Here is a 16,062-nt window from a genome sequence, read left to right as displayed (position 1 = left end):
TCAGGATATGGAACACATTGCCAAAAAGTATAAGGGCCATCAACAACCATCGAGAACTGCAAAAAGAAATAAAGGCATGGCTTTCCATAAACGCTGTATCCACCCAACTCATCACCCAACCGCTGATCGATTTGTAAATGCTGACAATCCTCTGCTTACATACAGAAGTGCTAGTCATGTAGGTATGCTCCTGTGCCAAGTCTGGAGCACACCATCTAGGTCTCATGCAGACCACCAACCAAACATCAACACTAACAGTGGTGACTACTACCAACACCCTTCTCCCATATATCCACTAGTAACCACTCACAGGACAGCTCTAGAACGTGCTATGGGGCCTCATCAAAGAGGTATAAAAGCTGAAGGAACGCTATAATAGAATAGTGCAGAGTCACAGAGGTGGACGATGAAACAAAAGTGTGAGGAGCTCTGGCCCCTCCAACAAACACTTAACCACCTATTACCTTAGTGCTGGGTTGTTCAGGTTCTTCTTCTTAGCGATGGCCTCAGCACCCGGGCCTTCTTCGGATATGAGCTTGGCCAGCTTCTCCGCAACGATCATGGCCACATCATCCTCTACGATTGAAACTTTAAGCAGGCAGTCAGTACGGGGCTCAACTCAAACACCATACAGTCACAAGCCTACATCTATGAGCCCAAGAATGAAGCAGGGGCAGGAAAAGAGGGAATTAATTTAATCTCAAGGTCCTGCAAACCCATGAACAAGCAAAGCAATCATCAAAGAAAACATACATTCACTGACTACAGGTCTGGCTACGGAAAGTAAATATTTCATAATTTGATGAAAATGTTTAAGTGCAACCAAAGCACATTTCTACCTTGCTGTCTGGTGCGCCCTTGTGACAGAAATCTTTTAGCACTAGACCCCTTTTTAGGAAAAACGACTTAAGAAAAAGTTCCCATTCAAAATAAGATTTTTTTTTTTTTTTTTTTAATTAGGACACGGGATGAGCAGTACAGGAATGACTAACCATGGGAAATCCCCATTTAAAGTTACAATAAATAAAACTATTTTCATTTCACACATGTGCAGATACCCTCCAAAGATGAAATTAAAACTAGTGCACCCACAATTCCAGCCTGCATGTGTTTTGTTCACTTGTTACATGAAGAATAAAATGCACGTCGCAAGGACGTGAACCTTATAACATCCATGCATATTACACTATGTAATGTGACTTAGGGCATTTCTGGGGTGGGGAAGTTCAGCATTTAAAGCAGCTTAAAAATAACAGAAGGGACATCCGTATCCGTTTTAATACATGGAAACGCCACAACTTTTGCAGGTTCCAAAGCTTTATCATAGTAACACAAAAGCATAAAAAAGAAAACCTGCAGAATATAAAAAGGAAATCCAGAAAAGGATGAAAAAATAGATATTAATTGCTACAGTCTTGTGATGTGTAGGGGTTTTGCTTGCCATAGAAAGAAAGTTGTACAAAAGTTACTGTTAAATGGTGCACATTACTCATGAACATCTTAGATTAAAAGGTATGGAAAAAAAATAGTTCAAACTGGAGGAAGTGAATAACCTGATAAAATTAAATCATGGTTTTAAAGGAAAAGCAGCCCCTGATATCAGGGCTTTTTACCTTTCCGATTGGGCTCATCCACCGTTTCCTTGCCTTTTCGGATCTCCGCTGCTCGCTTTCTGTAAAATAGGAATTCGTTGCTGTTCCTGTCAAGTAAAAACCTGAAAAACAAATAATTTTGGTTTCGTTCCTAAAGATTACACTGAAACTTCTTGGACATGCACATGCCAATAGTAACCTCAGTCGGAGAGAGCAGTAGCCTGTTCCACTGCTATCAGAATAGCTCTTCACACAGGCGAGATAGGGAAGAGGTACTTGCCAACCACCTTACAACATCTTCTTTTGGTAAATAGGTCTTCAAGAAAAAACTTCCATCTATAATCCTACTGAGACCATGACACCTCACTGAAATTGGTACTGCAAACGCAAGGCATAAGATAGCTGCATTTCTTTCAAGCTTAACAGAACATGTACAGTCTATAAAGGAATTAGGAGCCAAGCCAGCCCCTCCTCAATTCTGTTTAATCAGAACACTTGCACAGATGTAGGTCCAAGGCCTTTGTAAACATACAATATGACAGAAACAGAATTAAGCGGATCTCATCATTTTCCTGAATTTGTAAGTGCTGTTAGACAAAGGCCCATCACTCTTCTCCCTGTTTTGACCAAATACCTAGATTTATATGCTTTCGACCTTATTTACAGGATTTAACAGTAGACATACAGATACAAATAAGCATGTTAGAAACGTTAGGATGGCAGTGAATCATACAAATCTATAGCTGATGTAAAATCAGAACCCTAATTAAATCTGTTCTCGATGATGTATTTGATAGCACTTACATAGTGGTGGTTGTATGAACACATTCTTAAAAGAATTGTAGATCAATGAATGACAAAAAACCAACTTGGAAATGTAGTAAGATTTTTTTACAGAGTTTTTTATAGGATGGTGGCTTCTTAATTCATGGCTAAACCTTAAATCTGAAATACAGAAGTTATTATTTCAGGGTTATTCTTAACACTAAATTTCAACACAATCCCTTATGTCATTTGGTCACATTGATATACTTATATGGCATTTGCGACAATCACTTGACTTGTGGAAACATGCCCGTCTTTCATACGGAACAATGAGACAATCCATTCTTTCTCTCCTGAACTCAAAAGATGTCTAGGAAGCTCTTGTGTTAAGGGTGCTTAGCTGTGGGCCACTTCCCCTAATGTGGTGTGCCATGCACCAGACCATCACACACAACTCTACAATCAGAAGGTTTTATTGATATATATACACAGTTCGACAAAATACTTATCACAATATATGTTAGAAATGTATCTTCATGAACACACGCCTACTTGTCAAATCAATCAATCAATCAATCAAAATTGTATACAACTCATGTCCCTATTTTCTTCTACAATCAGTTGTGTACATTTAGAGCAACTTGTTAGAACCCGTACATACATGAGCAGTGAAAGATCACATACTCAGCAAGTAGCCCATGGCCTTACAGGATTCCAAATGGACACCTATATATTGCCATTTTAGAGTCATCGAACAGCAAGGCTTTAAGTAGGCGTTAATATTCAGCATATTTGTTTTCAAGGGAGGCAGTAGGTGTCAAACAAACAGCTTTCCCAAATTTTGTAGGCACCCAATCTTCTAATCTCAATCTGAAACGAAAGGCTAGATTGCAATTTATTTCAAATTGCAGAATTTACCTGTCCAGTGTATTAAATGAATGCAACGTGGGAGGGGCTTTCCAGTGCATTTATAAAACTATGGAACAGATTTGTCAAGCTAACAGGAATTGGGTTTCGGTTTAATCCATTCTTTGCCTTGCTGAATTAGAAAGATTTTGGTGGCTTGTCACTGAGCTAACAAAGTCTGGAAAATCTGTGTCTGCCAGTCTTCCTCACTTCCCCAACAGTCTAGAAAAAAGAAAAATCCAATGCTGAAACAGCAGACGGCATTACGCAAATCAAGTATCCAAAAAACAGGAGAAAAATTAATCTCAACCTCCGGATATACCCCCGTAAAAAATTGTCCAGAAATTTTCTTTTTTGATGAGAGTTTTTGGATCATTAGAGAAGCAATTTAGCTTGGATAGACACTGCTGATCGAGGACAATTTTTTTGCTGAGAAGCATGTTGCCAAACATCCCAGTTTTCAGTAACTCCCAGCACCATATACTCTTAATGGCATTACTGCACTTACAATATCTAAGAATTGGCTTAGACACTGTAGGGGTACAGGGCTCATGCACCTGTACCCTCACCACTGGTATAGTGCACCCATCTAAAGGGGTGGCTGACCTATGCCAGGGCAGTGGGTTGGAGGCATGGCACACAGGGATGTGTGCCATGTCGACTCTTAACTTTGTTCTGCACCAAAACACGCAGCCACCAAAAAGTTGATCATCCACCCGGAACTGTTTTGTGCGATCCAGATAGAAGGAGAGAGCACGTTTTGAGTCCAGACGGTGGAGCCTCTCTTCCCCCTTTGAAGGATGCGGAGGAAGGTAGAAGGTGGGCAAAGTAATGGTCTGCCCAATGTGGAAGGCAGTGACCACCTTAGGAAGAAAGGACAGACGGGTCCGAAGAACCACCTTGTCCAGATGAACAGACAGGAAAGAGGGTTTTGAAGAAAGAGCCTGGAGCTCACTTACTCTCCTAGCAGAAGTGATGGCTACCAGGAAAGCAGTTTTAATACTTAGAAGTCGTAAAGGACAGTTATGCAGTGGCTAAAAGGGAGGACATATGAGATAAGTTAGCACAAGGTTCAAGTCCCACTGAGGCATAATGAAGGGGACTGGAGGAAAAAGATGTGTTAAGCCTTTGAGGAAATGGTTAACAACCGGGGACTTAAAAAGAGAAGGCTGATCAGGTAACCAAAGAAAAGCGGAGATGGCCGAAAGATAGCCCTTGATAGTGCCCAGAGCAGAGCCCTGCTGGGCTAAAGAAAGTAGAAACAAGAGTACTTCAGAAAGAGGGGTAGAAAGGGGATCCACAGCCTTTGCTGTGCACCATGCCACAAATGTGTTCAACCTACAGGTGTATACCGTCTTAGTGTAGGGATGCCTGGCTGCCAAGATTACATCACCGACTTCAGGAGGCAGGTCGAAAGACGTCAACTGCCGCCTCTCAATCTCCACGCAAGGAGGTGGCGACTGGACAGGTTCGGGAGGAGGACCGTTCCCTGCTGCTGCGACAGAAGATCCTCCCGAAGGGGCAGTATGATTGGAGGATCGATGGCCATGCTGAGCAGCTCGGGATATAATATTTTTCGTGCCAAATCCGGAGCCACAAGAATGACTTGGGCCAGGTCGCGCCTGATCTTCAGCACTCTGGGCAGAAGTGGTCTAGGCGGAAAGGCGTACAACAGACCACAACTCCATTCGCGACGAAAAGCATCACTGAGCGAGTGCGACCTTGGAGATTCCAATGTGCCGAATTGCTGACATTGCGCGTTCTCTTCAGTGGCGAATAGATCGAACCAAGGCTCTCCCCACTGTCGAAAGAGACATTGCACCACCTCAGAGTGAAAAAGCCATTCGTGATCCATCATGCACCTGCGGCTGAGTTCGTCCGCCCTGGCATTCAGGCAACCCGCCAGGTGTTGAACCACCAAAGAAATGCCCTGATGTTTCAGCCATGTCCAGAGGCGAAGAGCCTCCTGACAAAGGAACCCCACCCCGCCCTGTTTGTTGCAATACCATATGGCAGTGGTGTTGTTCTTGAACACCTGCACTACTCCTCCACAGAGGGAAGAAATGCCTTCAGTGCAAGAGGAATCGCCCGGAGCTCCAGAAGGTTGATGTGAAGCCGGACTCCGCCAAAGACCTCTGATCTCCACCTCTCCCATGTGGCCGCACCATCGGAGAAGGGATGCGTCCGTCACCACAGTGTGGTCTGGTTGGGGAAGGGAGAGGGATCTGCCACTGACCCAATCCTGGTTCGTGAGCCACCACTGCAGTTGTTGAGCAGTGCCCTCTGAGATTTGGACGGAATCGGACAGATTCCCCTGATGCTGCGCCCACTGGAACTTCAGGTCCCACTGCGGAGCCACCTGGCATGATCGACCAGCAGGATACAGGAGGCCATGAGGCCCAACAGCCTCAGGGTCACTCTGACCGAAACCCAGGATAGAGGCTAAAAGATCGGAATCATGGCCCGAATATCCCGAATTCGCTGTTCTGAAGGATAGACCCGAAACCGCGTCGTGTCCAAAACCGCTCCGATGAAGAGCTTCTGAGAGGGAATCAGGTGCAACTTCAGAAAATTGATTGAGAACCCAAGAAAATGCAGGAGGTTGGCCGTAGTCTGGAGGTAGGAGACGACTGCCTGTGGTGAGCCCGTCTTCAACAGCCAGTCGTCGAGATAGGGGAAGGCTGAAACCGCTGATCTGCGCAGATGAGCTGCGACCACCGCCAACACTTTCGTGCTCGTGGCCTATCTTGAACCGTAGGTAACGCAGGTGGGCCGACAGGACCAGGATGTGAAAATAAGTGCCCTGCAACTCCAACGCCACCATCCAGTCTTGCTGGTCGAGGGCAGACAATTGACGTCCCAGAGGTCCAAGATAGGACGCAGGTAACCAGAAAGTAACCAGAAAGTAGTGGGAATAACAACCACAACTTACTTCTCGGACAGGAACGCGCTCAATGGCTCCCTTGGCCAAGAGAGCTGTGACTTTCTGCTGGAGAAGGGCCAGATGATCATCTAACATGTGGTGGTATCGCGGTGGCATGGCTGGAGGGGTAGTCTCGAAGGGGAAGGAGTAGCTCCTTCGGACAAGCTGCAAAACCCACCTGTCCGAAGTGATGGTGCGCCAGTGGGTGATGGCGAATCCTGACACCCACTGGCGTTTGATGGGCCTGAAAGGCCGGACTAGGAGGGTTTGAAGGCTGGTGGACTGGCCCGCCTGCTGGCCTCCAGAACCACAACAGTTGTTTCCACGTCCCCGGCCGCGCGAAGGTTGGGGAACTTGCTGCGGCCTGTGGCTCTGGGTGGGATGTAGCGAGGCACCCCTTCCGTAGCCACGAAAGGGGCAAAAAGCAAACTGCACCGGACGGGAGGAGAGGCCCAAGGACTTGGCCGTAGCCTGTGAGTCCTTAAAGCGCTGTAGGGCGTGGTCTGCTTTGTCGCCAAAAAGGCGACGGCCATCAAAGGGCATGTCCATTAAGGTGTTCTGGACATCCCCTGAAAAGCCAGTGGACTACATCCAGGAGTATCACCGAAGCGCTACAGACGTTAAAATGGTCCTGCCCAGAGAGTCGGCGGTGTCCAGCCCACAACGTATCGTAAACTTTGCTGCATCTCTCCCGGCGGCAACAGCCTGGAAGAGCACTGCCCGGGGCTCCTCCGGACAGTGAAGCAGCACTTGCACCACCGTATCCCACACTGAGTGCAAATAACGGCCCAAGAGCGTTTACAGACCGCAGGCCTAAGCTGGCGGAAGAGAAAATGTTCTTGCCAAGATGGTTCAGCTTCTTGGATTCCCTTTCCGGTGGAGCGGTAGGGAAGGCGCTTTGGAGGTGGTGGCTTGGACCACCAAGCTCTCCGGGGTGGTGTGTTGGGAGAGGAAAGTGGGGTTGCCTGGAGCCAGGGGGTGGCGTCGGGTGATCATCCTGTCCACGGGAGCCTCGTGTTGGGCCTGGACCACATGCCCAAAAGGACGTCAGTGAGGGCCTCATTAAACGGCAGTAGGGGATCCAAAGAGCTCGCTGGCAGTTGAAGCACCTCAGTCAGGAGGTTAGTCCTGACCACCACCGTAGGAAGCTAGAGGTTGAGAGCCCCAGGCTCCCTACGCAACACCACTCCGTAAGACGCTCCCTCCTCCGCAGCCACGGTAGGAGGAGACAACATACCAAGGTCGGGTGAAGTGTCAAGACCACTGGCATCCCCCAGTTTCTCTCTCCAGTCCTGCTCAGTATCTAGCTGGTCAGGTAAAGGGTCACCTGACCCCTCCCAGTCCTCCTCATCATCCTCCTCTGGGTGCCACTGTTGTTGGAAAGGGACCCCAGGAGTGAACAGGGGCATGAAAACTTCACCAGGCGCCGGACGACGCCGGTCCGGCTCTATGTCCACATCGGGAAGGAGGCTGGGATCGATGCCGGCTGGTGAGCCAACCGGCGCCGAACGCGGTAGTGGTGCCGTAGGAAGTGGCGCCGGTGGAGGTGTAACGAGGTCAACCGACGCCAATCCGGATCCAGGCCTGGATCCAAGGGGGGCCTGCAGTGCCGGGGCCGAAGCTGCCGGCAGTGAAGACCTAGGCACCCCAACCGAGACCGCGGGGCCCGAAGGCACGCCGGCGCGGGTCGGTCTGTCCTAAAATGGCATGCATCGCTTCGTAGAACGTACAAAGCTGGGCGGGGGTCACTCCGGGTCCTGGAAAGGGAGGGAAGCTTGGAGTCGACCCTTCAGGCTCCACGCGCGTAGACGCGGGAGTGGCACCACCCGCGTGCTTCGTCGGATCGGACGAGGAGAACTCGAAGAGCGACAATGCTTCTTTGACTTCTTCTTATGCTTTGACTTACCCGACCCCGAGTGCGAAGACTTGGATGATATCGAACCGGAATGGTGGTGGCTCCGCGACCGATCTCTAGACCAGGACCTCGAACGGTGCGTAAACGACTGTTGGCATTCAAGCAGCTTTCGGGACCGCTCCCGCAAAGCCTTATGCGTCAACAGCTGACAGTCGGAGCACGACTTGGGGTTGTGGTCGCGCTCCAGGCAAAAGAGGCACACGCGGTGTGGATCCGTCACCGACATCAATCGGTTACAGGAACCGCAGGCCTTAAAACCGGGCATCCCTCGTGCACCTGGTCGGAGTCAGAGGCTCAAAAGAAGAAGTCTACAAAAGCCGAGAAAAACGTAGTCAAAAAATTACTGAGGTACCGCTCTTCCCAGATCTGCGCTGGCTGGCGCGGAAAAAGAAAGAACTGACGTCAGCGTGCAAGGGCAGCTTCTAAGTAGATGCTGGGACATCATCCCCGGCGACCACGACGCCGACGACGGACGCAGAGCCGACCGACGCCAACTTCCTACGCGCAGAGGTACTGCTGATGAAAAAACTTTCCGGATCCAGTCTGACGCCTGGGGGTAATTCTAAGGTGAGAAATCTATAACTAACGTGTTTCTTTCAGATATATTAAATCACTGGAAAACATCTGCAATTTTTAAAAATTTCGTCCAGAAAAATTTGGCCCGAATTAGCAAGGTCTACCCAAGCTAAACTACTTCTCTAATAATACAAAAACACAAATCAAAAATCTCTGGACAACAATTTTTTTACTGAGGTATATCAATGGGTTACGACTAAATAGAAGGCCACCCAGAAAACATCAGCACTTGAGAGTACACAGTGTCGAAGAACCCTCTTCTTTCCATGTCAGCCACTGTAATCGTGAGGTTGGAACCATCGTCCTGCAGAAGGGACAGTAAAGTACTCATCAGCGAGTGGTTTTTCAACTGGTGAAAGATGCACATATGAACTTTATTTGCTTCTTTTGAATGTGAGAGATACAAGCGATTTTTTCACAGCTTGGGTCATAGTAATACCGGTTATTTACCATTTGTAGAACTGTCATATGCGTGGTAGCAAGTGTAATCCAAAATAACAAAGTTATTATTATTAACCTAATGGTCACGAAAGCGAACATATAGAAAAGGTAGGACTGTGGTTTCTCCTTTGAGTGGGCACAAATGCAGAGAACGTGGTACACAGGTGAGCCATTATGGGGGTACAGATAGGCCTTTTTTAGGTCTCGGCTAGCGAAGGCTGCGCTTGCGCAGTCTCGCTCGCGAGAATTAATGATTTGAGAAGAGGGGCTTGCACCCACCCCTCTTCTCCCCTGTTCTCCATTGGCTGGCCTCTTGAATGCTGGCCAGCCACTGGAGAAGAGGTCAGTCACTCCATTTAGGCCCCGTCCTTTTCGGATCGGGGGGCGCGTTTTTTGCGAAAAGTCTCAAGGAGGAGACAACAGCAAAACACGCCCCCGAATCTGAAAACGACGCTGCCTTTCTCGGAGGCATTTCTGTTTTGCCTCGGAGAAAGGCGGTGGTGTCTTCCGGTGCCCTAGCTTGTAAACAGACTCCGTGTCACTGAAAGCCTGTAGTGTTCTGTCCTTTTTTTAAAGATTCTACATTATACATATCCCCCATTTGAGCATTTAAAGCGTTTGGAGCTTTGGCGCCATTACATACTTCAAGGGGATTGAGGGATTCAGATGTAGCCGTCCCTCCTGCGGCATTCGATACACTGTTGCTAACAATGTTGCTAGCCATATCTGTAACTCTCTCCCCCGTTGAAGATTTACTTGGAATCTTGTCTTAACAGGCTAAACCCCTGTCTTCCACTTACCCTTTTCACCGAAAACATCCCGGGCACCGTCTGTGTCCTAGACTTCGTAGCACCATCCGCAAGACGCCATTCGCCGCTGGTAGTTCCATTTTTACTCTCCGCCCTCTCCTGGGTAGGTGTGCGAGCAGCTTCTGATTCCTTAGGGGTAGCCTGCTTCTTAGGCGCTGTTAAGGTCTTAGCGCCGGTCGCTCCTTCCTTCAGAGCGAGTCTCCGTGGAGCCATCCCACCTAGCCGTGAACTCCACCGCCGGCTCCCAGCAAGCAGCGCCGGCAACAGGTATGACCGGTTTCTCAGGTGCAGAGCGCCGATAACAAACACCGCCGATGCGCGTTGTAATAGTTTGTATAAATATTGCTGAAAAATCATCCGGGCTCAGGTTCAGCTTTTTTTCACCACCATGCCTCAGCTGGGCATTGGATTTCACCAAAAATTACCATAAAGCAGAGCAGCGGTCAGGGAGTGACTCTCGCACGGGTCACGCAGCCGCCGTCTTGCCGCCAGATTTCAGTTTTCAATGTTGTTTGTTCTGACTTCAGGGAGGCAGGGGAGAGGACTCCTTGATTAATTTACATAATTGGTTCATTTTAGCAAGTACGAGCATTTCTCCCCTTCATATTGACCGTTTGCATTTCGGAGAAACGTAGGATACGTTTAAGGGAAGGGAGATCGTGGATACAATTTTACTACTTCTAGAAGAAGAACTCGTGAGTTTGATGTCCAATCGAGAAACGTCCTACTTTTTCAGGGAGCTACCTGTTGCGTTTGTTTTTAAAATGTTTATTCCTCAACGCACAGCTCCTTTTGGGCGTTCATAAATTCTTCAATACCTATATTCGTTTGGGGGAGACACCATCTTTTATAACCAAAATAATGTAAATTATTTTTGTGCGTGAGGTGCTTTGCGAAATACTCCCGTTCTGGAATTTTACAATCTGAGAGCAAAACTGAAATGGCGACCAGTCGACACATAGGAGCGCCAGTCCGGACAAGAGGAGTGCGGTGAATCACGCGGAGTAGACGATATCTGTTTTATCAAACACATTTGCAAGTGTTCAATACTACCTCACATTTTATTCCACGGGTTGTTTGAGATATTGAAAGCTGACAAGAAAGCATGTTAGAAACTTCGAAGGGCACAAAACAGAGCCAACCTCCCTCCGCAAGGATTTAAACACGTTATGCTGGAGCAAGCGCATTATCCCACCGAACTACCTTTGGCTAGAGTTATGTCGGCAAGTCTCGCAGCCGGATACGACCAACTCCGAATTCCACGCGCTGCGTCCTCTTCCAGCTTTTCCTCTCAGCCCAGCCTCTTGACTGCTGGCTTAGATCACCTGTGGAACAGCCCCCTCGCCCCCCTTCCCTAATCTACACAACTAAAGAGGAACCTCATTTTATCAGCTAATTGGCCACTTGGCTGGTGTTAAGAGGTCAGCTGCTCCCCCGGGACTCTCCGCTGTGCTGAATGCACATTTCGGCCTTGCACGCTGTGTGAGAGAAAAGGAATGCAGATTTCAACGGCCACCTTCCCACAGACTGGATGTGCGGGCATTGTGGGCTGATTGGCAGCCTGCAGGGGGAGGAAATGAGAGCTCGAAGCCCCCCTCCTCGGACATACTCATAGCTCGAGCCAGGGAACACGGGGCCTGCCCTGGGGCATGCATCCTTGTTGCTTAGGGGTAGCGCGTGTTTGTTACCAATATTCTTTTAAAATAAAATGAAGCGAGTTACTAACTCGGAGGCATCGGAGCGCTGTGCTTCTTTCATTGGGAGACAAGAGACCAGCTAAAATCGTTTTAATCTACAGGGGAATTCACCCCATTCAGTTGCATTTCACACATTAACAATTGCATTGCCGCAAAGGGAGAATACATGATCTGCCTACGATCACACGTTTTCAGGCATGTCCTCTGACCTGGCACGCGTGTTCTCTAAATACAGCTGACTGGCTCTCACGCATGCCTTTATATAGCACCTAAGCCTTTCAGAATAAAAGCGATGTAAATGCAGGTTTATTATTCATGCAATATAATTAGTGCTAATTCTGCCCATTTCGGAGGATTACATACTTTGAACTCATAAAAATTCAGAGCCGCAGCTTGTAAATTACACACGGATCCGAACAGCCGATGGTGCTTAACCCCAAGAGCTATCCTACTCATCTTCCATATTCCCGCGCGGAGTGATCTTTGATGGTTTGGTGTGGGTTGCATCTTTGAATACTTCTACGCTGTAAAACTAACTCGGAAGCATCGGAGCGCTGTGCTTCTTTCATTGGGAGACAAGAGACCAGCTAAAATCGTTTAAATCTACAGGGGAATTCACCCCATTCAGTTGCATTTCACACATTAACAATTGCATTGACAAACAGGGAGAATACATGATCTGCCTACGATCACACGTTTTCAGGCAGTGGAGGAGCCAGGGTGCGAATCTTGGTCCTCGGGTTGTATAAATCCGCATGTGAGCCCCTGGACCGCATGTCCTCTGACAACCGACGCTGCACCCTGTTTTTTCACCAAAGGAAACTTACATAGAGAAGAGCGGGTTTACTCTCAGAATATCTCAATTTTAATGTCCTGTTGCCTAATCACGGCCACAGCATTGCTTCCATAATCCTGTGCAGGTTCGTACATGGAGGTGCGTATAGCTTTACCAGTCTTCACTCCACAGAGAAGTACCCTGACCATGTGTGTCAAAAGAGCCTGTGCTCCTTCGTTCAGATCATCCTTTCAAGCCCTGAGCCTCAAAGGGCTGATTCCTTGCAACGTCTGCAAATGCTATAGGCCTTGTTCCACTGTATAAGACTTGTGTATATACCAAAGATTTTCCATTCCTGTTGCGTCACTGAGGGGCCATTTCTGTTTTACATTTACAAAAAAGCCCAAACTTCAACACACGGTTGATTACAGATGTACAAGGAGCAGAGTCTCCTGGTGAGAGGAGGCCACAGCGAAGGCACGGCAGACTGAAGCAAGGATCCCAGGCATGGCCATCTCTACGACGTTCCTACCAATGATGCTGCTGCTGAGTGAGGTGACTGCCGGTGAGTTAAACCATATAGTGCCGATCGCACCCTACCCGCCTGCTCTGTGTTCATATGTCACCATCCCTGCTCTGTATGCCGTTCATATATATCGATGTACCTATTCCTCGCTTGTCTTCTGTGTTATCTACGTTAAATCCTGCCGGCCCTCCTTGTCTCCTTTATTTTCCCGTATCTTACTTGCTAGAAGCCCTCCCTGCCTGTTCTGTGTCTGCTCCGTCTTACTCTTTTAAGTGTGCTTCTGGCCATATCACTCGGTTTCCTTATATCTTGTTCATTTTATGTAATTATGCCCTTTCCTGCTTGCTTTATGTGCCTTCCCCCCGCCTGCTCTCTGGTCAGCTGCCATCACTGTCTAGTCACTCGATAACTCCATGCCCACCGGGATACCTGTTTTCTACCCCCGAACTTTAATTTAACACTCTATAAATAAAGACCTAGGTCCGTTCCTTTGAATCAATGGGCTTAACACAATGGAAACAATGTTTTGTTAAAGTCGATCCCAGGCTGGAGAAGTTTCGTCCAAGTGACTTGAAGCTATGACCCTAGTCCTTGTGGACTCATGCCATACCTTCCCCTCAGTGTCTGTGTCCACTGCACGCTTGAACCCTGGCTGTCTGATGTCCCTCTACCCAACTTGTCCCCTGCCAGCCATTTGAACCTTTGACCTGCCCGTCTTATATTCCAATGCACCGCCTACTGTGTTTTGTGTTATGCCTACTCTGCCCTGGCTTTCCATTGTGCATGTGCGCAACCTGCCCTGTTGGCTTCGCCCTTGTCTTGTTAGGTTCACTTGTTTTGAAGGATCCACTGGGCCCCGCGCAGGGCATGTTGGGGGCTCCAGTTGCAGCTCAGATTCAGGGTGGTCCGGATTGACTTGTCCTTCAGATAAAGCTAAGAATGATGCATGTCCACGGCGAGATAACACCCAATAAAACCATCGAGACCGATTTAGGAGGGAAACCCGGCTTCTGTAGCTAAACACTGAAACCGACAAGCACTAGCAACAAGCATTTACAATGCAATGGTCTCGGCATTGGTAAAGTTAGAGCTATTGGCATTGCTCATGACAATGCCGTTTCTTTAAATGTTTTAAAAACAAAAACATAAACAAAAATAATGTCATGAGCAATGCCAATAGCTCCAACTTTACCAATGCCGAGACCATTGCATTGTAAATGCTTGTTATAAACAGTGTAGGGGGCTTTTTGAATGTGAAGTACGTTGGTCAACCAAAGAGTACTAAGCGGAAAACAGAAAAAGTTCTAAAATAAGTGACGAGAGTGGGAAATACTTTGTTTACATTTTCTGCAACGCTCCCAGTCATCATTGACATTCACTTCTCAGCGATGGTCACTAGGTAATAAACAACTGAAAACCTCAATTTGACTCGCAATCTACTCCTCTTGAAACAGGGTAAACTTTAACAAAAATGGGGACAGGCACATAGAGAAAAGCAGCAATGGCGATGTAAAGCCACTGTCCATGTGCATTTTTCTTCAACTGTCTTAATATCATTTGGCTACTACTTTAGAGAAACAATTTAATGAGGGTTATTTGCTATGTACGCCCCTCTCCCAACTGCGTTTTATCAACACGAGAAAATCTGTTGATGGTAGCTTGGTTGAAATAAGAGTAAGAAATAAGGCAACAGACTTGTGCTCAGGAAATATCTTGCAGCAACAAATAGGTTTAATAGGCGGAAAAAGGTAAACTCTCATTGGGCTAGCCAAAGATTATGAATATATGACTCATGCCAAGAGCAAGTCTTAAGTCTAAACAACAGGTTTGGATTATGCAAATTGAAAGAAAGTTTCTAAAAATAGTTTCCTTTTCAAGATACCAAGAAAATATGAATCCAATGCTGTAGTAGGTCTTATATTTAAGAATACGCGAGCCCTTAGGCCATAAAGTGTGCGTAGGAAAGTGCCCCTTTTTGGCATGGGAACCCTCACTTTTTGCCAGGTATATTATGCACTTTTAACGTAAGTGCACTGTGTTCCTGCTATCCAGGTCGCCGGTGCCATATCTCTTTCTCTAAAACTGTACAATGGTTCGCAAAATTTACAAAACCTTTAGCACCCCCTGTAAGTCCCTAGTAAATGGTACCCCTGGTACCTAGGAAAGCTAAAGAGGGTCCCTAAGGGCTGCAGCATGTATTGTGCCATCTTAAGAGGCCCCTCAGCACCATCATGCAAACTGCCATGACAGACTGCGTGGCATGGTGCAGAGAAAAGTAAAGACAATATGGCACACCTCCTGTGTGCCATTCCAGAAGACACTGCATGCAATATAGGTATACTACATGTGTGGACATATCTACATGAGCAGATCTGCCCCTGTGATGTATAAGTCGATTCTTAGATATTACAAGGGGACAGGGAAGCCATTTTGAGTACATGTGCTGGACACTGGTAATTACAAGTTCCCCAGCTACATGATGGCTTCACTGAAACTAGAGACGTTTGGTAGCAAACAGCTCATATGAATAAACTCACACTGATTCTACTTATGGATTTATTAATATATGCACCAAGGTGGCCCCTGAAAACCTACTGACTACTAGTGCTCTGGCTGACTGGTGTAGACCAGCCCGCCACCACAGTCAGGTTTCTGATCCCGTGCAAGTAAGGGAAGAAACGACGCCTGCTCCGTCCGGACGAATTGTCACCTCCTCCCAGCAGTATGAATAAGTGATCGGCATATCAAGGCAGGAGGCATCAAAGACCTCTGCAGCCTTTGATATGCAACTCAAGGCTTCCCAAGACAGGGGGAATGCCACACTCCAGTCCCGAGCCCATTTGGTACCAGGACAGGCGGAAACATTATCTAGTCAGGAGTTGTGTCCCCTCTCAGGCCAGTTCCACCCCTAAGGTGGGCTACTGGATGTGGACACGACTTTTAGAATTGCACCGTTTAAGCTTTAGAAGAATTAGACTCTCTGGGTTAGGGTTATGCTAACTTCCCACACATTTGCTTAAATTGAATGGTGACAAAACAGAGGTTCTGACCGTGGGTTGAAACCCTCAATCGTGGGGCCCGGAGTCCTGGCCTGCATCTTTAGGAATTGTTCCTAACCCGTCTACCAAAGTGAAAAG

At 47.4% G+C, this 16,062-nt stretch overlaps 1 protein-coding gene across 1 annotated transcript in view; it reads right to left on the bottom strand.

Annotated features, from left to right (window-relative positions):
* Nucleotides 1–16,062, bottom strand: part of SUGP1 (SURP and G-patch domain containing 1) — a 120,933-nt gene that overhangs the window by 48,211 nt on the left and 56,660 nt on the right. Inside the window, exons 6-7 of the mRNA XM_085639720.1 lie at nucleotides 1,614–1,714; nucleotides 465–588 (exon numbers count right to left, since the gene is read on the bottom strand). Coding sequence (XP_085495846.1) covers nucleotides 465–588; nucleotides 1,614–1,714 — 225 coding nt within the window. The remainder of the gene's footprint in view (nucleotides 1–464; nucleotides 589–1,613; nucleotides 1,715–16,062) is intronic.

Source organism: Triturus cristatus, chromosome 12 (genome assembly GCF_964204655.1).
Source record: "Triturus cristatus chromosome 12, aTriCri1.1, whole genome shotgun sequence".
Lineage (NCBI taxonomy): Eukaryota > Metazoa > Chordata > Amphibia > Caudata > Salamandridae > Triturus > Triturus cristatus.
The sequence above is the reverse complement of the archived record's forward strand: the minus strand, read 5'-3'. Positions and strand labels throughout refer to the sequence as shown.